The sequence below is a fragment of the Crassostrea angulata genome, chromosome 6, assembly GCF_025612915.1.
Source record: "Crassostrea angulata isolate pt1a10 chromosome 6, ASM2561291v2, whole genome shotgun sequence".
In the NCBI taxonomy this organism is placed as follows: Eukaryota; Metazoa; Mollusca; class Bivalvia; order Ostreida; family Ostreidae; genus Magallana; species Magallana angulata.
Genome location: NC_069116.1, coordinates 28412956 through 28436774, shown reverse-complemented (window position 1 = coordinate 28436774; position 23819 = coordinate 28412956). Strand labels below are relative to the sequence as shown.

General features: G+C 32.6%; 3 protein-coding genes across 6 annotated transcripts; 1 reads left to right on the top strand and 2 right to left on the bottom strand.

Moving 5' to 3' along the window:
* Nucleotides 1–359: 359 nt before the first annotated feature.
* On the bottom strand, nt 360–12014 carry LOC128188644 (NAD(+) hydrolase SARM1-like). Of its 3 annotated transcripts, XM_052859816.1 has the most exons (9): nt 10445–12014; nt 10081–10257; nt 9692–9816; nt 9320–9552; nt 7807–7842; nt 6261–6384; nt 5520–5709; nt 5032–5153; nt 360–3476 (listed from the first exon to the last, which is right to left on the bottom strand). In XM_052859816.1, the coding sequence occupies exons 1-9, from the start codon at nt 11969–11971 to the stop codon at nt 3269–3271; spliced, it is 2742 nt and encodes a 913-aa protein (XP_052715776.1). In that variant the 5' UTR covers nt 11972–12014; the 3' UTR covers nt 360–3268. The 3 variants fall into 3 exon arrangements, with proteins under 3 accessions (XP_052715776.1, XP_052715777.1, XP_052715778.1); XM_052859817.1 differs by lacking the exon at nt 7807–7842; XM_052859818.1 differs by lacking the exons at nt 360–3476; nt 5032–5153; nt 7807–7842 and adding an exon at nt 8988–9019 and having other exon boundaries at nt 5571–5709.
* Nucleotides 12015–12971: 957 nt separating this feature from the next.
* On the top strand, nt 12972–15528 carry LOC128188833 (leydig cell tumor 10 kDa protein homolog). The gene is made up of 3 exons (XM_052860114.1): nt 12972–13122; nt 13271–13326; nt 14897–15528. The coding sequence occupies exons 1-3, from the start codon at nt 13026–13028 to the stop codon at nt 15044–15046; spliced, it is 303 nt and encodes a 100-aa protein (XP_052716074.1). The 5' UTR covers nt 12972–13025; the 3' UTR covers nt 15047–15528.
* A 2071-nt stretch (nt 15529–17599) lies between these two features.
* Nucleotides 17600–22723, bottom strand: LOC128189997 (uncharacterized). 2 transcript variants are annotated; one of them, XM_052861849.1, is made up of 8 exons: nt 22577–22723; nt 21808–22035; nt 20887–20964; nt 19612–19758; nt 19341–19439; nt 19103–19222; nt 18381–18486; nt 17600–17972 (listed from the first exon to the last, which is right to left on the bottom strand). In XM_052861849.1, exons 1-8 carry the CDS (start codon nt 22659–22661, stop codon nt 17873–17875), a joined length of 963 nt encoding a protein of 320 aa, XP_052717809.1. In that variant the 5' UTR covers nt 22662–22723; the 3' UTR covers nt 17600–17872. The 2 variants fall into 2 exon arrangements, with proteins under 2 accessions (XP_052717809.1, XP_052717810.1); XM_052861850.1 differs by lacking the exon at nt 19103–19222.
* Between the last annotated feature and the right edge of the window lie 1096 nt (nt 22724–23819).

Genomic DNA, 23819 nt, shown 5'->3' with positions numbered 1-23819 from the left:
AAAATGTTTTATAATTTAAAGCAAAGTGCTTTCAAGATATTGCACAAACATTACCTAAAGTTTACATTGTCATAAAATCTGACAACCTTTAAACCAGTAAATTTGCAAGTCGTTAATTTTACGCATTATGGCCAGGTACTATATGCATTTTAATGGTGATATTGACCTTCAATAAAATACTCCCACAATATTGGTTGGACAATATATGTCATTATGAAAAAAAGTAAATATCTCGTCCTCTCAACCTGTTTAGTTCAGTACTCTGTTCAAAACTAGTGTGTAAAAAGGTCAGGGTCATAAAAGATGGCCATAAAACTCAAGTCAAAATAAGCATATTATAAAAAAGAAAACAAAAAATATAAAATGTAGATTTGTTTCAAATTACGGCACTTAAATATGTAAGTGGTTCACATAAATGCATGCGGAAAATTTCTCGAAAACTGTGAAAAATTAAGTGCATTCATATGAACAACAAAACAATAAAAAAATTCTGCATTTACAAAACCAAAAAAAAACGAACACAGTTCTTTTAAGTAAAATCAATTAACAAAAAATTGAATTAATATCTAATTTTCTACTGCCAAAAATAATATCAAGTAATGTATGATGAAACACGTCAATGCTATGATATAAATAAAAAAAAAATAATCTCAAATAAAAAAAAAATTGATTAAAAGTAAAATATACCAGTAACCATTTTGCAAGGAATCTTGAGATATACCTGAACATAATCTTCATAATGGTCAACATAATTCTTTCATAAAACAAAACAAAATCAGAAAACATAAAATAAACATAATATGCTGAGGCTATTTCAATACATTACAATGTAATGCTTTTGTCAATCAAAAGAGTTACTTGCAATTGTATATTGCAGAGTTGGAAAATCAATCTGACATCTTTCCATCTCTTACTCAAATTCAACCTGATTCACAAAATTTGAAACAAAATACAAAAATCTCATTCAAACTCAAGGATAAATAAATAAATAATTTTTGTCTTTCTTCAGAAGTAAAAAAAAAAATTAAAATTAGAAAAGAAATCAATGTCTATTACAACAGCTCAGATTACTTGGAGATTCAATCAAATTTATTCTGAGGACATATTCACATTTTATATTGCACACTTTATACAAAAACAAAGGGTATAATGACAAAGGTTAGTGTCAGTACCTGGTGTAATTTTGTATAATTTTTCTTTGCATTTACAAAATTTTGGGACATGTTTATTGGTACATGTTATATACACAGTCACTGAAATATTATTCATTTAGTAGCTTTAATTCCATTCTATCAAACTTTCCACCTTTCTGATACAGGCAAGTTTATGTGTCTGTGTTTCATAAAATCATACATTTTACATGCGCATGTAGGTTTTAAAGATGAATTGAAGAAAGCATGAAATCTACAGACCTTTCCACAAAACTTCAGATTGTGTTTAACTACACATTCAAGAACACACAGAAATAAAACTTGAGATTGTATAATCAATTGTATCACATTAAAAACACATACAGCTCATGTATCACAGTATAGTTTGTTTCAATAAAATGCTTCAACAATCGATAGTGATTATCAAAACTAAAAAAAAAAAACTTAACAAAAATTCTATTATTTTTTATTGTCGCTACACAAGGTGATTTTTGTGAAGCACCAATAAAAAATAAGGAGCAGATCAAGGATCTGATTGTAATAGGATTGACCAAGGATTCATCTAAAATTCCTTTTTAGACCTATTTATTGTAAGAAAGCTACACCTATTATTTTTCCCTATTTTCAGTAAATGCTAACACATATAAAAATTGTAAGTATTAATAGCCTCATTATACTGATTCATCAGTGATCTCCCCTATTTTAACTGGCTGAGCCTATGGAGCAGTGTAACAATAATATAAAGAACTAGATCGTTCTCGTTGCAAGCAACGAGTGGGTCTTCCGTCCGATTTTTGAGTAAATGAGATAAAATCCTTCACTTTTAAGACCAAATTGATAATCAACTCAAAAAATTAGGGAACAAAATGTCGGCACCCGAAGCTTGAACCTTGGTGGCCTGGGCACATGTCCACGACTCTAACAACTGATCTACTCGGACTCTCGCTTTAGGTCTTTGATGCTTAATATCTCGGGAACACATCAATTGATTTCAAAACAAATTACATATTCTGAATCAGTAAAAGAGTCTCTATCAACCAATTAGAAAAATATATAAAAAGCAAAGAGTTGAAAAAACAGATTTTTTATCTTTCCTTCCGTTGAAGACGGAAGACCCTAACAATTAATTTGCATGGACTGAAAATCTTTGGTGAAACTATCAGTATTATGCATGATACACAACAAAAAAATAAAAATTTTCAAGAAAAAAGTGAACATTGAAATATTTTCCCCATGACACAGTTGTGCTGATTTCTGTGTATTCATTACACATTTCGTGGGTGCCAATTTTTCTGGATTGCAACCCTTTTGCAGTTTCATCTAGACAATTTCCTGGACTTATATGTATAAGTAATAAGTATATGTAAAGAATGTTTCTCATAACTCATCATGTATATTGTATTCAGCAACATTATCTGAACAAAAGTATGAATATTTCATCCTGCGACATGATACATGTGAATTTACTGTGAACTTTTATGCAGAGTGAGTAACATATCATATTCAAGAAGCAGTTTGTTTCTGTTCTACACGTAAAATGCAATCACATGTGCATGTACAATAAGTGGGTCACTTAATGCAAAATACTACAATGTAAACATGTAAACATTGGGTGAATCAGACAGAATTGTGTAAAATGTGTTTTAGATTATTTTAAATGAATGTTTTTACGATAAACTCGTTAAGTTGAAGCAAAGAACTGCATGTAATATTGGAATCTATACATTGCAGCTCTGATTGTCAATAACTTCTACAGCACACTGCATGTCTGTACATTACTGGTACATATGAGAGGGAGTATTTTCGGTCAAAATTGTGGAAATTTTTTTACAAACAAGATGGACTGTATAAAAATGCATCGGTATATATGCCCTGATGTACAAAATTTCCATATCAATCAATCATTATTATGTTCCAATTTTCTTTGTTTGGAGTTGTTTTTTTTAGTACATGGAGTTGATTTTCATTCAGTGAGCGAAAGGAAAAAAATCATTCTTGTCAAGCCTTGTTAAAGATTAGTGATATTGGTAGACACATGCTACATGCACACTGTAAATGTTTGGTGAAGAAACAGTGTATCGGTGTGCCCATATCGGCAACAGGTCGCCACAAAGCCATCAACTACTGTAAGAGACATCGCGATTGGGCGATACATCCACGCTGGGACTACTCTCTCCACTGGATGTGTACTTTCCACCTTCTACCAGACCCTCCGATGAGGAACCCATCTGGAAGAGGGCTGCTCTTTTGTGTTTGGCGTTAATTTCTCCACGTAGAAACTTTTCTAGTTTGTCGACACATGCATCTTGGTAATCATGGATCCATCTACAATTGTGGACACAACAATATTCATTTCACCACAAATTGATTCAGAAACGTGCATATAAACTTTTCCCTAAGAATTTGTTCAAAACAGTTAAGAATCTTATAATTTCATTCTGAAAGATGATTCTGTGTCTCTGGGCTTGGGTCTAATATATTTTATTCATTTGAATGTCAAATAAGTATCATAAATCAACATGATCTCAATGCACAAGAATAATATCAATAAATATAAATCAAGTTTGTTCCATTTATACGAAAGACGAATAGGGCCACTTAAAAAAATATTTTTATCTCATAATTACGAGAAATGATATCGTTATTACGAGCTAATTATCTCCTTACAACGAGAAAAGATCTTATTATTACGAGTTAATTATCTCGTTATAACGAGAAAAGATCTCGTTATTACGGGTTAATTATCTCATAATTACGAGAAAAGATCTCGTAATAAAGAGAAAAGATCTCGTAATTACGAGAAAAGATCTTGTTATTACGAAAAAAGATTTATATAAATGGTGCATTTCTGAAAACACCTCCAAGTCGACTTCACTCTTTCCATAAACATTAATTCAATTCTGATTATTGTTAAAATAACAACGGACATTATTCATTAATTTTAAAATAAAATGATCAGATTTGACATTTAACTTATATGAGTAAGTGGAAAGAACTTCATGTAATTCTCTTTTCATCTTATATATTATAATCCCACTCCGAAGTAAATACCAGGTGGCTTGTTGTAAAAACACAATTATATTGTTACAGTTGACTTTAATGACTATGTAGTTTCAATCATTGATATACAGGCTTTACCTGAATTGTGTTCATACACAACCTATATGTATATTGAAAATAATTGATTTTGTATATCAACATTTTGGAGTCTGAAAACAAATTACATGTATCCCTCTAATCAATAATCAATTCATCAATCAACCTGCTTTGGTCCTTCTTCTGAAATTTCGTTAAAACTGATTGGTCCGATTTTATATCAAATTCTGTTTATGCTACTAAGCGATGATTATGCTAAGTATGTGTATAATACAAGACATTGCAGTAGTTCATACACTTGACATAAAAAGAATAGAATAATGAAACGCGCCATTTTGAAAAGATCTTTTCTCGTAATTACAAAAAAATTAACTCGTAATAACGATATCTTTTCTTGTAATTACGAAATAAATAACTCGTAATAACGAGATCTTTTCTCATAATTACGAGATAATTAACTCGTAATAACTTGATCTTTTCTAGTTATAACGAGATGAATAACTCGCAATAACGAGATCTTTTCTCGTAATTACGAGAAAATTAACTCATAATAACGAGATCTTTTCTCGTTTAGCGAGATAATTAACTCGTAATAACGAGATCTTTTCTCGAAATTACGAGAAAATTAACTCGTAATAACGAGATCTTTTCTCGTAATAACGAGATAAAAATATTTTTTATGTGGCACTATTCGTCTTTCGTACATTTATATAACACTGGCTTGAAAAAGTTTCTTAATGAAAATACTATAGTATCTTAAGAAAGTGAAATCAAAACAACTTGCCTAATTCCGTTAAAGAATGTGATTTGTCTCATGTCTTCAGGAAGTTTTTCAGACTGTGGCCAGTGGAAATTGTCGAGGAGTGGAATAATGTTACAGCCGCATTCCATGGCAGCAACTATCTCCTGTACAAACACCGACATACAACAAGGAATGAAATGAAATTCTGCTCTTTAACAATAACTCAAAGGAGAAAAGATCTGCATTTACTTTTTGAAAAAAAAAAATTAACAAGAAATAAGCATATCAAATAAGAAAATCAATTTACGAGCAGAAAACTGATTAATAAAAAGTTTGTATATTTTGTTCCAGGATAAAAAAAAATCATATGATATTAAGTCTATGTTCTTTATAATTTTCATTACAAAAAATAAAATTCCATTTCAATGCAAAGAAAAATAACTTTCCAATATTTAGTGGAATTTTAACATGAACTATATGAAATGTATCCGCAAAAGTACTTTATATTAAGACGTTATACATTAACATACCTTGTGCACCCAGTCATTTTGTTCATCGTCCCCCATACACCGATCCAAGGCATTAGGGGTCAGGACCAGGATGAAGTTCTTGGCCAGCTTTACACTACTGAGGAGATTCTCGTCAAACTTTCCCGCCTTCAGTTTCTCAATATCCAGGAAGACTGAGAACCCGCGTAACTGGAGGTGAACCTTCAGCAAACTGCAAAAGACAACATACATACTGTTACTATCATATAGTTGTAAAACATACATACAGACTGTAATAAATATTTGTTATGATATTACCTGGTACCTTTGTTCAATTAATAAATCAAAGACCTTTGCAATACATACAAATGACTTCCAATTTATTGTCATTGAGCATAGTGACTGATTGTTGATTAACTAAAAGAAGAATTTCTACAACATCCTTTACTGAATATGACACTGTGAATTAATAAGTGGTAAGTTCATCTCAACACAATTTTTTAATAATCTACTACATGTAGTGACTCATTTTTAAATAAGAAAGTCAAAGGCATAAAGTCATAACATTATTTAATGAAAACAAATGCAAAACTTGATCATATGAAACCTGATAAAATGGGAAACATAAACATGATAGCTTTATAGGCTACACTGTAATGGAGAACCCCCAAAAAGACTGGCCCTTAATTTAACATTACAGAGTCCAAGAGTACTGCTGATTAATTAACTTCAATCAATATATCAGCCTGTCCAGGTAAGGACTAGGAACCTAGTTGTACTGACCTGGCCAGTTGAGAGCCATTAACTCGGCGGTAGCTGATGAAGACATCAATAGGTCGTGTGACAGCAGCACTCGACCCGTCCATAGACTCCACACTCTCGTTGCTACTCTCAGAGGATCTAGTGTCTGTAATCAATCGATACCTAGCTGTCATTTATTCTCGATAGCTTTCAAATTAAAGATCTTTCATACATGTAAATGAAATATTATTGTAACATTTACAGTTGTATTTCTCTTCTGTTTTTCTCAAAGCATTTATTAAGTATTTTTTATTAGTTACAGTCACAGAATTTAATATCTTTGCTTTTATTCTATATACACCCCTCTTCACAACTTCTCTTTCCAAGTCTGCATGTTGAAGATGATAACAGATTACAGAAATTCAGTATCACACTTGAAATTTCATAATACTTTTTTTTTTTTTAAAAATGCATGTACTTGTCCAATGTAAATGTTTATGAAAATATAGAAGACAATATAATGAAGATGTACTGGTAATTAGACTAAATGAAGACGTACTTGACATTAAATAGAGATCTCTACATATATGGTTTCCTTATCAAAATAATATTATACACAAAAACATTGAAACTGAAGACAATATACCCGCAACCAAAATATAAAGTTAACTTAACTATAAATACAAAAATGGAAGATGGTATGATTACTTAACAATAAATTTTTTGATATTGAATGTTGTAGCTTTACAGCTTTACTTGTATAATGAAGATAATTATCATATTATACATGTATAACATTGAACTCCATGGGGAGACATACACAGGTATGGGTCAGGTATTGGATTATAAACATATGTTATCTTCATTTATGAGATATATTTGTATGTAAAACATGTATTTAAGTTTCTCTGATTATACAATTAGTCATAAAATTGCAATGACATTAACAAGCTCCATTTACAATGTACAACCTGTTCATATTAAAGGTAATTCTATTCTCCTTTGAGAAGTGGACAGGCATAGCCTACATCCACATGTGGATGTAGGCTATGCCTGTCCACTTCTCAAAAGAGAATAAGGTAAATTCCATCAAACTATTTCAAGGTAGCAAGACTTTTTCATCATAGAGGAAAAACAGTTGCCCCCCCCCCCCCTCTTATTTTTTTTAAATAAAAATAAAATCATTGTAAAATGAAATAACATGAATAATTTTTCATTAAATCATGTTAATTGAAACCATATGTTTTAACACTTTATGATTATCAACATGTAACTGGGAAAGTTCTATATTTTATAAGGCATAGTGTCACCACAAACAAAACGTCAAGACAGAAACTAAAACCAGAAGGTTCTGAAAGAAAGGAAAAGGTTCGATACTTAAAGTTTCACAGCATCACATTAAAACTCAATTTACGTAATATACAACAAAAAGAAGCCATCATGCAAATTTTGAATATTACATCAATCATAAGTCATTAGGAGAATGAATCCCATTAAGGTGTTCTTCTCTCTAATTAACACCCTGATTGATCTGCTAGTGATTTAAAAAGGGAAAATTGTTCATAATAATGACATTCAGTGATTTTACCTTGTTCAGTTAGTTGTACATTGTATGGGGAGTCTTCTGCGTGAAAGCATAGGAAAGAGAAGAAACATCACACTGACCAAGAGCGTGTTAATACGATCAACGTAAAAAGGCAATCAAATCCAGACGGATCATGGAAATCCTTGGCAGTAGAAACTATTAATACTATAAATAGGGAGTTGATCAACATTTGTGCAAGCTAAAATTTTGTGAAGCATTACCGGTACATGAATAATGCTGGTCATTTTTGCACTTGTAAAGAAGTTATTGTTCTCAATAACACTAATTTACTTTTTTCAAACTGTTGGAATAGTTGCATGTATATTGAAATAGTCTTTGAGAATATTAAAATTTGTGCTTTTAGCAATGATATGAATCTTGATCGAAATTCTAAAAACAACTACAGTTCTGTGAGAAATTATCTAATTAAGTGTGAAGGAGCTTGGTGGGAAGAAGATATTTACCAGTCCATATCCAATGAGTTACAGTTTCCCTAGTGCAATAGGTATGACCTGGCGGAACAAGGCAATATTTGAACAGTATAACATTCAGCATAAAAGTTTAACATCATTTTCAGCTACATGTATTTTTACACAAAAAACTATCCTTATGAGTAGCGTAACCCAGTAACTTGGCCCCAATTTGATCCATTTTCAAAATTACATGTACATGATTATAGTAGTACTGAAAGGTTTTGCAAAATTATTAGAAATAGAAAACATCTTTCCAACAAAATTAATTTTTAATGTTACGCCACTTTCTGTTAGTAATAATGTCAAAGATAAGGTTTTTTTAACTGATAAGTTTGCAATTATTGCATATTTTATGGTTTTACTGTTAAAAAATCAGCTTTTGTGACATCTTCTATTATTCTATTAAAAAAAAATGCTTTTTGAGAATATTACCGTAATTCTATTTTAATTTTGGACCTACCATTACTATTCAACATGATGTTGAAATCAATTAAAGCATGTAATTTTTTTCTGGCAAAATACATGTATATTTGGCTTAGGATACATGTACACCTAGTTCTTAAATGTTGGTATAAAAACTTTTTGAACAATGGTAGCATTTAAAACAGTAATGGTGTTACCCTCCTCTAGATTTGATTGCCTTTCATTTGTTAGCATTAAACCTTTGACCTCTACCACCAGAGTGTAACAGTTAAAGAATCACATCAATACCTCTGCTTCAATTAGATGAATGTAGTTAGGCCCTAAATAAATACATATAAATCAAGCAAATCAAAGAAAAATTGTCACAAAGTCACCGTGTGAGGAAAACTTTAGATACACCATGAAAATAAAACATCATTCACACAAGAAAGAAAAGGTTATAAATTACCTGCAATTTTAACAAAAAAAACCAAACATAATAATTCTGACTATTTTTTACAATTTAACCCATCGAAAGAAAATGAATAAAGAAATTAGCAAAGCTTTAACATGCTTTTCTCTTAATCAATGTTAAAAAAAATATACTTGTAAAATGGTGAAGTATACAACTGCAACGCTACCTGAAATCTTTTGGCAGATTTTCTTTCTGTGTATGCTATTGACTATGCCACAATCCTTTAGATCTTGGTCAGTCATCAGCATCAGGAAGTTTCTGTCAATGTCATTTTTAACAAGGCAGTAGGTATATTGTCTATGCTCAGAAGCAATTTCCTGCAGCCAATCACTGAGCCCAGTTGGATCACATGATGTGTAGTCAGCCTTAATCTTCAAGTCTTTGACATCCCTTTGAAATCTACAGATCACAAACACCGAAGTTATTTCAGGGAACAAGTGACTAAATTTAAAGCCCAGAAAGTTGGCATATATGACTGTTAGTAAGATAAAACTAGTACAAAGTAAGTGAATATAACAATGCCTCATTTTATTCAAACCTTTTCTGAGTGATCTTGCATTTCATTCCAACACTGCAGGCAAGGTCATCTTCATTCAAGGTGAGTAATAGATCCCCATCCACCTTACACTTGGAGAAGCACTCGGCAAATTCCTCATATCCCGTCTACAATTTACAATAATTCAGATTTTAAACATTTGATATGTGAATGGTTATCATAATTTTAAAATTTGTTTAACAAAATATTGCATTCCTGCATAAGCCTTGGTAGTTACAAAAAGTCGGAGGTACCATATATTATTTTTTACGCAAATGCTTCAAATTTATTTTAACATCCACTCATTCAAAGTTGAACAAATTTGATAAAGAAAGTTGTTACCTGCGTACAGAGATGAAAAGAAATACAGGAGGTTTTCCTTTCAAACTTACTCTGTTTACCCAAAAGACTACATCTTCTACAGTCCAGATAGGCACCTGCTGGGACAGCTTGTGAGGAAGCTCCTCACCAATTGTCTTCAGAGCCTCAGAAGCTAGCTTGGAGGTTGTAGGGTTGGGATTGCTTGCAAGGCGCTTCAATGGTTCGATGGCTCCAATTTCATAGAATACCTACAATTCAACTCAAAATTTTTATTGTGATTTTCCAACAGTCTTTTTTTAAAAAAACAAAACAAAACAATGAACAGCTTTTGTTACACTTAATCATTCATTAAAGGTTACACTCTTCAAATAATTTATAGCATAAGTAATGAGGAGCAAGCAACATGTATAAGGACTCTTGTATATAATTGCTTACATCCTTTTTGCCTTGCTCCATCTTGATTCCAGCCTCCATGGCAAAGTGGAATGCAGCCAAGGCCTGTGCCTCCTCTCTCTTGCTGGAAAGCAGGGACACAAGTCGCTTCAGCCAGTCCTTGGAGCGGCCCTGCTGGTGGGACAGTTCCATGCGAGCAAACTGGCTTGGGGTGTGACTGGTAAGAAAGGGCAGCACCACCTCTAGCGTACCTGAGTTCTTCACCACTGTCTCAATCTCTTTGTTGGCCACCAAAATGGAGATGGCCAGGCACGCATAGTACCTGACACCGTCATCATCATTGAAGGCTAAAGGGAAGAGCCACTCTGGGACTTTATGCTTGGTCATCTCTTCCTGGTTCTCTTTGCCCCCATACAATGCCATGTTGGCTACTGCCATAGAGCAGTGTCGAAGCGTTGATCGGTCGTTGCATCTACACCAGTACACTATGACATCTAGTCCTCCCAGGGATATCAGCTTTGCGCAGACATCCTCAGATATCTTGAAGAGACTTTCTAATATACCTGTGACAACTCTAGCCATTTCAGTCTCTCCTTTAGATGAAATGGCCATTTTCACCACAATTTCTAGACCAATCTCTGCTACCCGCTTTCTGTTCCCAGTGGTCAGAACCTTGTCCAGCAATTTAGCAGAGGCTCTCATCAAATCACTGGATTGTGATGCACAGTTTTTAACAATGATATCAAGTGCTTTTTCATTCTTCAGAATGTCACATAAGCCATAGGCTAGATCACGCCCAAAGCTTGGAATGGCCCAAGCCTGATCTATAATGACACTTATCTCCCTCATCGACTGTATCTGCTCCTGAATGGATCCCATCTGAAGTTGCTTGATCTTCTGTTTTATATTCAAAGAGAAGGCCTGAAAGGTAGACTTCATGTTAGTTTTGGCTTTAGTGGTGTAATCAGGTGACCTTTTGCCCACTTTAGAGTAAGAACTAGAAACGACACATCGACTAGATTCCTCTTTGATTGTCAGCGATTTAATATGCGACTTAGAGGTCCTTTCTTCCAAACTACTTGCGCTGGAATTACTTTCAGTAGAGACAGACCTTTCTCCCATTAGACTAAATCGAACATCGTCTGTCTGCAATTCCTCATCCTGGGGAATTGTCTCTAGCAGACGTCCTGAGCCAGTACGAAAAAGTGAAGTAGGATAAAGAATATGTTCATTGGCATTTTCATAAGCTTCAGCTGTGGACAAATCAAGGTACACCTTCGAACATTCAGACACATTATGAGCCCCTAGGTCCAACCCTTCAGCTCCCATCTCTTGCTCTGAGTATGTCTCCCCGAATCCTTCCTCCTCTGTTACATCCTTGTGTCTGTTCTTTAGCAGAGCTGCTTCCGACTGGGACCTTTCCAGAGTTTTGTACGGATCAAATTGAGGTGCGTCTCCAGGTTTCGACATACATGAACTGGCGAATGTTCCTGCTGACTGCATGCGTCTCACTGTTGTCTTCTGCTCCATGGATCCATTAACAACTATGGTTTCTTTAGTCTCTGCCATATCGTTTCCTCTTCTTCTACCACCTTTTCACATTACAGGCTTTAAAATCTTGAAATAGAAAAATAAAATAAGTGTTAAAGCTGCATCACATATTAGTACAGAACTATACGAAAACAACAAAGAAACACCATAAAACTATACAGCAGTGACTTACATGCAGTTAAATTCAATGCTATATAACGCTATCAATGATCGAACAGATCTTTCAGAAATCAAATTGTTTCATTGGCATCCACTGATTTTAATGTAATGGTTAATTTCCTTTTATTCTCAACCGTGAATATTAATTGGCATTTAAATTCATATAAATATATTTGTACATGTAGGTTAGCTCTTATGTTATCATATAGATAAAACATTTCATAGATATGACGTTATATAGCTTAATTCATCGTCTGAACCCACGGGTTTTCTATCCGTTACACTGTACAGTTATAGTGTAACGGATAGAAAACCCTTGGGTGTCGACAATGAGTTAACATTTTATTTTAAAATCAAGTATCGATCAGTTTTGGTTGAGTTGCTTACATAGATGTACAAAACTCATAAATTATACGTTATATTCGATCACAGTACATATACTTAAATTGCAGTAGCTGAGCAATAAGTCGATATAAAATCAAATAATGAAATACACATCTAACCTATCCCTTGATGCTGAGTAAAGGACAAACGAACATTCCACTATACTGAAACAAAAAAAAATGTCGAGCAAGACATTTACTAATTTATTACTTCCGATAAAACACTCTTCTAAATTTGTTGCACTATAAAAATACTTACCAAAGCTTCACAATTCACAATTCTGTTTCCATCTTATTTTTCCTGAATTTCGACTGACTCATTTTACGAAAGGGGGTATTAGGTTTAAGGAGTTGTTAACTGACAAACTATCAAACAATGCTTTAGATACACCATAATCAAAAAAATTTAACACAAAGCTATTTTTAATACTTAATTTCTTACAAATATCGATCAATAAGGGATTTGAATCTTTATTTCGTCGAAATTTTTCAACGAGAAACACCCTTAACTTTGGAATCGCCCTGTAAACATGGCGCAAGGAAAATTCAAGTCCAAGGGAAGTCTTCCGAAAGGAGTCAAAGGAAAACAAAGTCATAAACATAAGAACTCAGGACCAAAGAGAGGAGGTGAAATATTTAATAATTAGTAATTTACAATGTTTTAAACAACCCTACTTTTTTATTTCGATAATTTTCATATTATTAATGTCGGTATTTCAAACCCGATCAAATTTCCATGCCATGTGTTTTGTATTAATATTTTTCTTTATTTAAGCTCGAGTGATTGCCCCGAAAAAGACAAAACAAATAGAAGCAAATAAAATAAAAAAGGTATGTCGAGTTTATAAATCAACCCAGTGGCCAACAATTGTAGCCGGAATCGGCATGAAAGCAATTATTGCTGAAGTTAATTATTATAAGTTAACATTTTAAATCATAGAATCATTAAAGACAAATAATAAGACATGCAGCTTATGCTTATGGTTCATGATATATATCTCCTCTGGAGCAGATCATACACCCTTGACTAGTGAAGATGAGCCACAGAAAGTCATTATCAGAATTTTTTTATTCAGTTCAGCATCTGTCATCTCTGATTGACAGACGTCTGGTTCAAATAGAGGAGATAAAATGTTCTAACGTCAAAATGACAGGTGACATGTGGATCTGTTTTAACATTAGAATATGCATCTTTCCCTTGCTGATTATTTTTAGCAGACTTTAAATCAATGTGAAGCAGATCTGCTTCGTGACTGTTATGCTGCTTGTGTATGGGACAGCTAGATTAATTCTTATTCATAACTGTGACTTGACTCACCTAAGCATAGCCTGGTCACAGTAAGATTATTCTTCCTATAGATAGAGCACCCGACTAGAGATTCAGGGGGCCTGGGTTTGATTCTTTGTGTGGTCCCTCATTCCTCATTATATCTTCCATCCTGTTTCATTTGGTGCTGTGAAAATCCCGGGAACTGACAGTTTCACTCCTGCCAGGAAATGAGTTTTGTATACAAAGGGCAATAATCATTTAAGGGTGGAGGAAAGTGATGGTCCGACCAGTTCGAATACCGGCTCCAGATAGTTCAGTGAATGGACCACCTGACTAGAGATTCAGGGGGCTTGGGTTCAAATTCTGATGTAGTTCGTCATTATTTCTTTCATCCTGTTACACATCAAAAAGGATGCTTTAGAAAGTTAAGAAAATTACATTGTTACAATAACATAGTAACATGGTTTGATTGTGAAGCACGACTTAATTAAGGATGGATGGATATAAGAAACACTATATGCTATGCCTCAGTGATATGTTGGCATAAAAAAGGCATGTAATTAGCATTTTAAAAAAAGGAGTATCAGTTAAAAGACTTGTTATAATTGTACATGTATTTCACTTCCCATTACAGTTTCATTAAACGTCACTGTCCTTTAAAATGGTGTGTTTATGATATGACTTTTATAAATAATTATGAAAAGAAGTGCAAATATTTTAAAATTGAAATCGAAGAAAAACAAAAAGTTAAAGAGCTACATGTACTATAAAACTGTCATATTTATTCGTGCATCATAAATCTCATATGAATGGAAAGAACCCTTATTTTATGTATGATAATATATTTGGTAAATAAAATAATCTGACATACTGTAGATTCCTAAATAAATGCGAGGAATTATTATCCATGTATAATTGCGAGAAGCACCCCTTGCAGATTTTAAAATCTCGCTTTTATGTTATGAGAGTTGAGACCTGTGAGAAATAAGTATAAAAATTCAGTGGTCACGATTTTTTAGTCTTGCAATTTCATACAAAATGGAGGAGTCAAGGAATCAAATACACATAAAATAAGGAATCTACAGTATCTAAAATGACCCTGAACATCATTATATTTTTGTTCAATTTTAGGGACTGGAGAGGAGTATCAAAGCAAACATTGAACATGAAACTGCAATGAAAGCCCAGTCTGTGGAACCCAAACATTTCAGAGTCGTCAAATCATCAGCAACATCCTCTTCCAGCACCACAGACAAAGGAAACAATGTCAAAAAGAAATAATCGGGGATATACATGTATATAAAAAGTTAGGATTTTTTTCTGTTCTGTGATGTTACAAACAATTTTTAATAGATTTATATTCCAATGAAAACTAGTTTCCTCAGCTCTTTTTATGCTGTGATGGCTTAAAAGATTACTCATAAAGGTTATATCTGGAAAAAAAAAGCTTCGGTAGTTACTTCTAACATGTAATTGTAATTACCTGTTCATATAGGATATTTGACTGTTGGCTTTTGTTTTAAATGTCATACTGGTAGCTCTATATATGTCAGAACACTCTGCATTGGGAAGGTTTACATTTCAGTGTATTCATGTACCGGTATATCAAAAGCAGGAAAAGGTCTTTTAACATATTAAGTGGTGAAAATGAGTAAGTTCTTCAGCATGTACTTGAAAAGGGAAAATCCCTATGAAATTATTGTTACCGGTATGTGTATTTAGAAAAATTATGAAGATGCAATAAACAAATTTTCTATACTTGGTATATTGTTTAGTATTTTTATTAAAAAAAGATATATTCAGTATATATGACATGTATCTGAAAGGATTTTTTTATGTCCGAATAATATTTAAAGATGGCTTCCAAACGCATAGATTAAAATGTTCCATCATATTTTGCTGGACATATTTTAAGACATTCAGAAATATGTGTATTGTAAGATGGTATGCTGTCATGTAAAAGTTAGGTAAGACAAACGGTAGGGATGAAAGGTAACCATATTCACCCCCACCCCTTCCCTCGGAAAAAATCCTGGCTCAGATCTGAGTATGAAAAATATACTAAGTCTAAGTCGGTACTGAAATGCAAGTATCTCAAATATCATATTTACTGACATGTTGAGGTATTAGTCAGTGTTGTATGGTACGTCACTGACATGTAAATTTGTATGCAATCTTGCTATTACAGAGAGGAGATGTGCCAATGCATTCATTTACTCTCATTTAGGTGACCTACTGGCATACATACTGATGTTTACCATGTCACAAACTGTAGCGGACTATATAAGTATTTACAAAGAATAAATGACATGTAATTTATGACAATTTACTGACATGTAGCATTTACAATGACATACTGACATTATATTATAATGTATTATAAAGACGTTTAACAGCAAGAACCATTTTAGGTGTCCTGATATTTATTTTACAAGCCCAACTAAATCTACATCAAACATAGACACAACACTGATGCAATTTTACGTACATGTTAGCTACAGCAAATTACGAGTAGCAACACATTATACTGCTACTATCCCAAAGTGTTTTAAAAGGCATAGAATCCACTTTCTGTCATAGTGAAATGGTTTAACATGAAATTAATAATACCTTGTGATAAATTTGCAGTAACTCATGTGCGGACCTAGAGAGGATTAGGTCCCAGGTAGGCCCTAAAACAATCCAAGCTTATTGAATTCACATACATGTAGTAAAATTACCAAAAAAGACACCTTGGATGCCCCCAACCGGCAAATAAATATAGCCATATGACCCCCCCCCCCCGGCCCTGGGAAAAAATTATCGATCCGCAAATGGTAACTTGTTTGAAAATGTACTAGTACAGAGTATTATATGAAACAGGCACATAGAATCTGAAGCCCCCCCCCCCCCCTCAACCATTTTCTCGTAGCGAACATTTTTCTTAATTGACAATATAAAAAAGAGAATTAACATGGAGTTGCCCACCACCCACTTTTTGGAAATTCAGAGTAAAATTTGAAATTAAAGTTACATCTATATATATATATATATATATATATGTACAGATACAGTGCGCTCTGAATAACGCAGATATTCAATTGCTCAGTACATGCGTGAATCTAGAGGGGTGGGGGGAGTGTCAACAATATTTTGTGGTTTTTTTTGCGAATTATTATATCACACAGAATGTATAGAAACCCGAAGAATACTGAATGATAAGTATATTTGATTTTTTTATTCAATATAACAACTATATAGACACCCCAGCTTATTATCAAATCTTCTGAAAATTCGATAAACATGTACATAGAAAAAAATCACGTTAAGATGGATTCGATAAAAAAAATCTTACCGTTGACTTGGCCGAGCAAATGCTATTTCAAACGTTTCTATAACGAATTTACATGATAAAATGCGCAAGATAATAATCTAATTCATTGATAGTGATGAACATTAAGAAAGCTAATATCGGTAAGCACTGAGCCAGAATGAATTGGCTGGAGGCATGCATCAGAAAGCTTGATAGGGATCCGACAAGCGTGCAGTCAAAATAAGATGTAAGGATAAAAATAAATTTTCATGACTTCATCGGCTAAAATGCATAAAAATCAAGTTAGATTACTCTATCGTACATTGTGTAGAAAAAAAGATTTATTGTAAACATTTCGCATTTATCGTTCTTCGAGCTATCATCCACCTTCAAAATATTTAAAGATGATCTCTCTCTCTCTCTCTCTCTCTCTCTCTCTCTCTTCTGACATTTGCATCCTTGTGTCATTATCCTGTATATATATATATATATATATATATATATATATATATATATATATATATATATATATAGTCTTTTTCTGTGTGTTTCACCAACTCTTATGCACCTTAGATAAAGATGAATAGATATTATGGTTTTTCCCCTTCGAAATATCAAGTAAGCTTTAAAATAACTGTGTATAAAGTACATCCCAGGATAGGCTCCCCCTTGTTTCTTCAAGATCTGGTCACTAGCAATATTTCAATTACTTTAATTCACATGTTGGCTTGCAGCCACCAAACCTCCGTTACAGTTTTTTGCATACATCATTTGAATAATAACCAATGATGCGCTGAAAAATAAATTTCAATTAACTATAAGGAAGAACCCAGGACGATCTCTTCGAACGCTTGATGTCGCAGACTCTCGAAGCCGTTTGATCGCCGACTGGCTCCAGTTGGCGTTCCTTTTTTCCTGTCAATTAAATTCAAAAGTTGTTTATTATCAACATGATTCAGACTTTCAAAAAGATTATGATCACATTTCTTTTCAAAAATACTTATATAAGAGAGAGAGAGAGAGAGAGAGAGAGAGAGAGAGAGAGAGAGAGATATGTATGCCTTTTCTTTTTTAGGAAATTGTAAACGAGAGATGGATCTAGCGAGCGAGAAGTAATAGATATGTAGTTTGCGTCTTACCATTTAATTTTAAAAAAGAACATTCTACATTTTGATATTATTAGTACAAACCCACTTACAAATCGCCCAATTCATATTTTGGTTTACTTGTGTTTCGTTAACATTTTAAAATCAAAGATTTCTAAACGTATATAAAACTGTAAGTTTAGAAATCTTTGATTTAAACGTTTATCGTAACACCTACCTTTTAAAACACAAACAGATGCAAATGGAGATGCTAAAAATAAACGATACTCCGGATAAAGACATAGTAATGAGCCATTTTGGTTCCAAGATATTGTCTAAGAAATCTGTAAAGAAAATTTAGAAAATTTTTCAGAGCCTGTTTATTGAGAGAGTATTACATTTAGAAACTTAATTATAGTTTTAATCCCACCCAGCTAAAATACATGTAGTATACAACAATATAGAATTTGATGACGTCATGCTTGGGCAGAATTATGCTTGTTGATAAGCATCTTTTCAAAATATTTGTTGTTATCCGTACAACTGGACTTAAATTTGCCGAGAAAAATGCTTTTGAAACAATACATATATATTATTCTATACAAATGGGACATGCTTTCCAGCAAAATTTTAAAAAAAATGAATCAAACTTGCAAATGCATGTATGCAGTCCTTAATAACTAAGATATTTTATCAAATTTCAATGCGGATTATAAGAGAAGTTGTTCTAGATAACAGTCTGTTTCAGTGCCATGCCCGGTAAACTTCCAAAAAATTACGAATCGAAACCTGTAAGTTTTTATAGATCGGCTTTATCATGTCGTATTAAAAAGAAAAGTTGAAAAATAAAGGACTGAAAGACAGACCATACAGAATATATACAACTCGTTGTGTAGGGTATGCTAAAATTAAATTATGAAATATAAAATCTGACACAAATAACACAATCAGAACCCGTACTCAAGCTTTGAGTGTCATCTGTTTTCGGATCACCGTTGATCAATATAACATCTTCAGAATATCCATCTTTAATGCGCTGATATGTGAGAGTTGTTACGATCATCAAAGATGTGTTGTACTCTTAAAAGGCATGAAGTTAATTATATTTCAAGTTAATTAAATATTTTTTATTAATTCATTTATGAAATGATTTTTCAAATTTCAGCGATCTCTGATATTCAAATAAAACCATACTCACGCTTCTGACAAAGAACTTTGAGTTTCTGACCACAGTTTTCATAACCGATCTTGAATCCTTCTGGTGTTTTTGTGGCCAGCCGACAGTGTGTAATAATTCCTGTTTAATATAAAGTTACTTAGTAACGTTTACGAATTTTGGGGATGGGATGGGTGTTTGGGGAGTAGAGCATAATTCAGATATGGTGAAAACGAAGTTTTTTCGGCAATTCATCCTGAATAAATATACATATAAATTGACAAAATATACCAAAATATACATGTATATTGACCATTTAGGTGCACTTCGTTTACTTCGAGGTCTTCGCCACCGACATATTCTGGTAGGTTGAGTAGTTTAGGGTGGTCAGCTATGCTGGTCAAGTTGAACACGTGTTTCCCGGACCCTTTACAGTCAAATTCTGCCGTTATATTATCACCTAATATACAATATAGTTTTATTTTAATATATTTACGTATATGATAAGTACAGTGTGAATGTTTGATGGAATCACAATGCCATGTAATATATATATATATATATATATATATATATATATATATATATATATATATATATATATATATATATATATATATATATATATATATATATATATATTAAATTCATAAGAAAGATTTCTTTTGTCTAATTTAAAATACTTTTTTCAAGTATAATGTGAATTTAACGATAATATAACAATAAAAATATGCAATATGACTACTTTAAGGCATATTTCATAATTAGAATTAAAATGTGTCAGAAGGACAGTGATTTTATTTGTGTAAGCGGTTTGTTTCCTTGTATGTACATGTATGTATCATGATTTTTACACTTAAATGTAATTGATGAACATTGATAGGCCTATGTTATCATGTTATTGGGTCGTTATTCGTGATAAGTTAGTCTTATAATATCTATTTTCATACAATTTTGAGCATTTGAACAATTTAGATTGTGATGTTGCAGAATTCATAGGAATAGATTTGTGATAAAGGATATAGAAAGATACAGCGTTTTATATGATTCATAAAAGCCGTATATTTTTGGATTTTCAAGTACAAACGATATATAGTTATCCAAAATGGACTCACACCCCGTTAATTCTAAATGATGATAATGACCTAAAACCTGACCTTGACCTTTGTCAAAAATGACCTCAGATCGTGAGCAATCTAAACGTGCTTTTGCAAGTCATAAAGGGAGGCAAACAAACGAACGGACGGCCAGAGAGAGAGAGAGAGAGAGAGAGAGAGAGAGAGAGAGAGAGAGAGAGAGAGAGAGAGAGAGCGCTTCACGATGGTTCCATTACACCTCAACTTATAAAAAAATATACATGCTACATAAGTATCTGTGATACACCCTGTCTTTACAAAATGTAAATCAGATGGTTAATTACAATGTCGGGCCAGGGGATATGAATGATTTAACCAGATATCCTTTACATTTATATTTTTCTTATCATTTTTCAATCATTTTAAAAATATATATATACATATGTATATTGTTAAAAAGAATTGTAAAGAGTTTTTTCCTCTATGTACATAAATTAATCACATTTTCTTACCCGATATGCATATAGATTTCAGCTCTTGATTAGTGGCAATATGTTGGGTAGTGATATATTCGCAGGTTTTCATTGTGTCTAGTACAAAGAAAAGGTAAATATTTAAACAATAAAATGCTTTCTTTGGGGATTCATTCGGGATATGAAGGTAGCGACATTCAGAAAAATACATAACCCGCGTTAGCGGGTTATGTAATTTTTTCCTGAAATGATCGCTACCTTCATAACCCACATGAATCATCAAAGAAAGCATTTTATTGTTTATATTAACATTTCTCTTTTAACTAATTAATAAATTGATTATGAAAAATAAGTAAAAATCACTACTGTTAATGTACATAAGTATGTTAGCTAGAAGAAACAGCCAAATCGTCTCCTGTAAGACTTTCATTCTGACATCATCATGATTACTTCGTGCAGTCCATGATATTTTGTAGGTTGCTGAAGTTTTAGACCAATCGATAAACAGGGCGTGTCAATTTCAGACCTCTCAATATCTTCTCAGTTTCAGCCGCTGTAGATCTCGACCAATCGATAAATGGGGCATGTATATTTCAGTCTGGCTGTTTCTATAGAGCTATGAATTAACTATAAGTTTTCGTTAGAAATAGAGGGAAGGGAATAATACTTGGAAGATGTAAATATATACGTATACATAAAGTTAACTTTATTGATATTAGTACCAATAAACTAGTCCGTAACTTTTGCATCAATTACTTATGCGTCAATCAAAATATTTTTTAAAAAGTACAAAAATGCAAATATAATTATTATTTATACACATTTTGTAAAGTACTGGAATTTTGAAATACTTGAATTTAAACACTAGTGTTTATAGTTTTATATCATGCATGCACTTGTTATTTTTAAGAAATAAAAACATTTAGCAGTGTCTCATTTTTCATGATATTCTGTCATTACCGTTACAACCAAGATGGAAACGGTAACCGTCGAGCCAAACACTCTCTTGCTCGTTGAGGAATCTCAACACTTGTATTTGCTGTGGTTGAGAGGTCAAATTCGCCGCCATGTGTATGGTGCCGTCACCAGGATGAAACAAGATAGGACACGCTCTGTCTGCCTCATACCATGACATTACATCATCCGAAACAAAATGCTGAGTGAAAGATAATCCTTCGGTTACTAATCCTAATATATCAAACAAGAGAAACAAAAATATGTTAAGTAATACGATGATAAAACTCAATTTTAGAAATTGATGAATATCTCTCTCTCTCTCTCTTTCTCTCTCTCTCTCTTTCTCTCTCTCTCTATTAATTTTGTTTTATCATACAAATTCTCTTTGCGTTAATTTATCGGTATTTTGACCGTTGTCAAATGACTGCAACTTTATTTATATAACTTAAACAAAAATTCACACGTAGTAACGCAATCAGCAATCCTTAATTTTTTTTAAATTTGTGTTCGGTGTAAAAATAATTCAAGTAAACAACAAAGTAAAGTAAATAATTATCTTTTGTTTTCAGCTTCTAGTATATCTTCATACATTTTTTCCTTTGTCAGTAAAACTGGATCCTATAATCGTTACTTTTATCTTAAATAGTATACTTATAACAAATAAAGGTTCCAAGACATTCTAAGGTTTTCAAAAAAGGGGGGAAAAAGTAGTTTCGACAACCGACTTTGCATTGAAAAAGTATAAGACACTTCAAACCTCATATATACCTACCGCAATCTGCGAATAAACATAACGTTAACAGCAAATTTATATCCAACATGTTCCTTCCGAAAAATACATGTACGGTACGATACATGTAATTAAAACCATAAAGGAAGATTCCACTCAGTCTCGATTTTTAATTCAAAGCAGGAAAAGTATCATTTTGGTGAAATCTCAAAATATGTTGTTAAGGGGCATCGGAAGTGTGCAATCATTAAATTGTGTGTGTGTGTGTGTGTGTGTGTATATATATATATATATATATATATATATATGTGTGTGTGTGTGTGTGTGTGTGTGTGTGTGTGTGTGTGTGTAAAAGTTTGTTTATTTTCATTTTCATTGGTTTGAAATTTTTGAACATGAATTAACACTTCCGCATTGTTATTCTACAAGAATAAATGTTATCACTGTTAATTTCCCCTACACGAGTTTTTTAATGAAAGTATAAGAGCTTTTGATGGAATGTATGAGTTTTTATGAAGGTCAATACAAACAGATATTTACCCCTCGTTATTAATACTTGTGGTACTAGTAAACAAAGCAGTAATTTTAAACATAATTAGGTACACAGCAGGAAGTTTCGAAACCACATGTCCACATTTTTGGACACAAGTAAGAAAAACCATTGCGGAAGAAAGGACTATCCTTGAGCTGCTGATCAAATCAAAGTACTGAAGTACTGACGGGAGTTGATTTTAATGACTCTTTGTAGGCAAAACATGTTCTTCTTATTATATATTTCAAAATGAACAATATGTGTTATTTTTCATGACAAGTAGATTTTTAGCCGTATTTGAATAATTTCGCATATTTTTTTCTAATATGAATTGATTATATTCTCGGGGTCTTCCAAAATAAGGATTCCGAGCTACAGACGGAAAACTCAATATGAATCATGTTGTGTAATGAATTAACACCATCAAAGTCTACTTACGATGCATTATGTATCAGTTATCGAAATATTTCTGAAAAATTGTATATCCAAGCAATTTTCGGGAGTTGATTTTAATCAACTCTCCTATGCAGTTCCTCTGGCAAACCGAAGGTGAAACAGTGTTTGGACCTAAGCACAAATCATCACCGCTGACAAGACGTAGATCTTGAAAATAATAGATAAATTCGGCGTTGTACCATTGTTTTTCAAAAGAAACATATTTATAAATACGTTGAAAATAGTCAGATTTTATATAGTACGAACAATTTAATTGTTTTTTGTAGTTGTATGAGTTCAATATAGTCTCGTTCAACC

Excerpts from the sequence above, each read along its gene's own strand:
- LOC128189997 (XM_052861849.1), bottom strand. The coding sequence starts at position 22,661 with ATGTATCGTACCGTACATGTATTTTTCGGAAGGAACATGTTGGATATA. Across the intron at positions 20,965-21,807 it reads TTTCCATCTTGGTTGTAACG|ACACAATGAAAACCTGCGAA; the intron begins GTAATGACAGAA and ends TCTTTGTACTAG. Across the intron at positions 19,759-20,886 it reads GAAATCTATATGCATATCGG|GTGATAATATAACGGCAGAA; the intron begins GTAAGAAAATGT and ends ATTGTATATTAG.
- LOC128188644 (XM_052859816.1), bottom strand. The coding sequence starts at position 11,971 with ATGGCAGAGACTAAAGAAACCATAGTTGTTAATGGATCCATGGAGCAG. Across the intron at positions 9,817-10,080 it reads TAGTCTTTTGGGTAAACAGA|ACGGGATATGAGGAATTTGC; the intron begins GTAAGTTTGAAA and ends TGTAAATTGTAG. Across the intron at positions 5,154-5,519 it reads AAAATGACTGGGTGCACAAG|GAGATAGTTGCTGCCATGGA; the intron begins GTATGTTAATGT and ends GTGTTTGTACAG.
- LOC128188833 (XM_052860114.1), top strand. The coding sequence starts at position 13,026 with ATGGCGCAAGGAAAATTCAAGTCCAAGGGAAGTCTTCCGAAAGGAGTC. Across the intron at positions 13,123-13,270 it reads CTCAGGACCAAAGAGAGGAG|CTCGAGTGATTGCCCCGAAA; the intron begins GTGAAATATTTA and ends TCTTTATTTAAG. Across the intron at positions 13,327-14,896 it reads AAGCAAATAAAATAAAAAAG|GGACTGGAGAGGAGTATCAA; the intron begins GTATGTCGAGTT and ends GTTCAATTTTAG.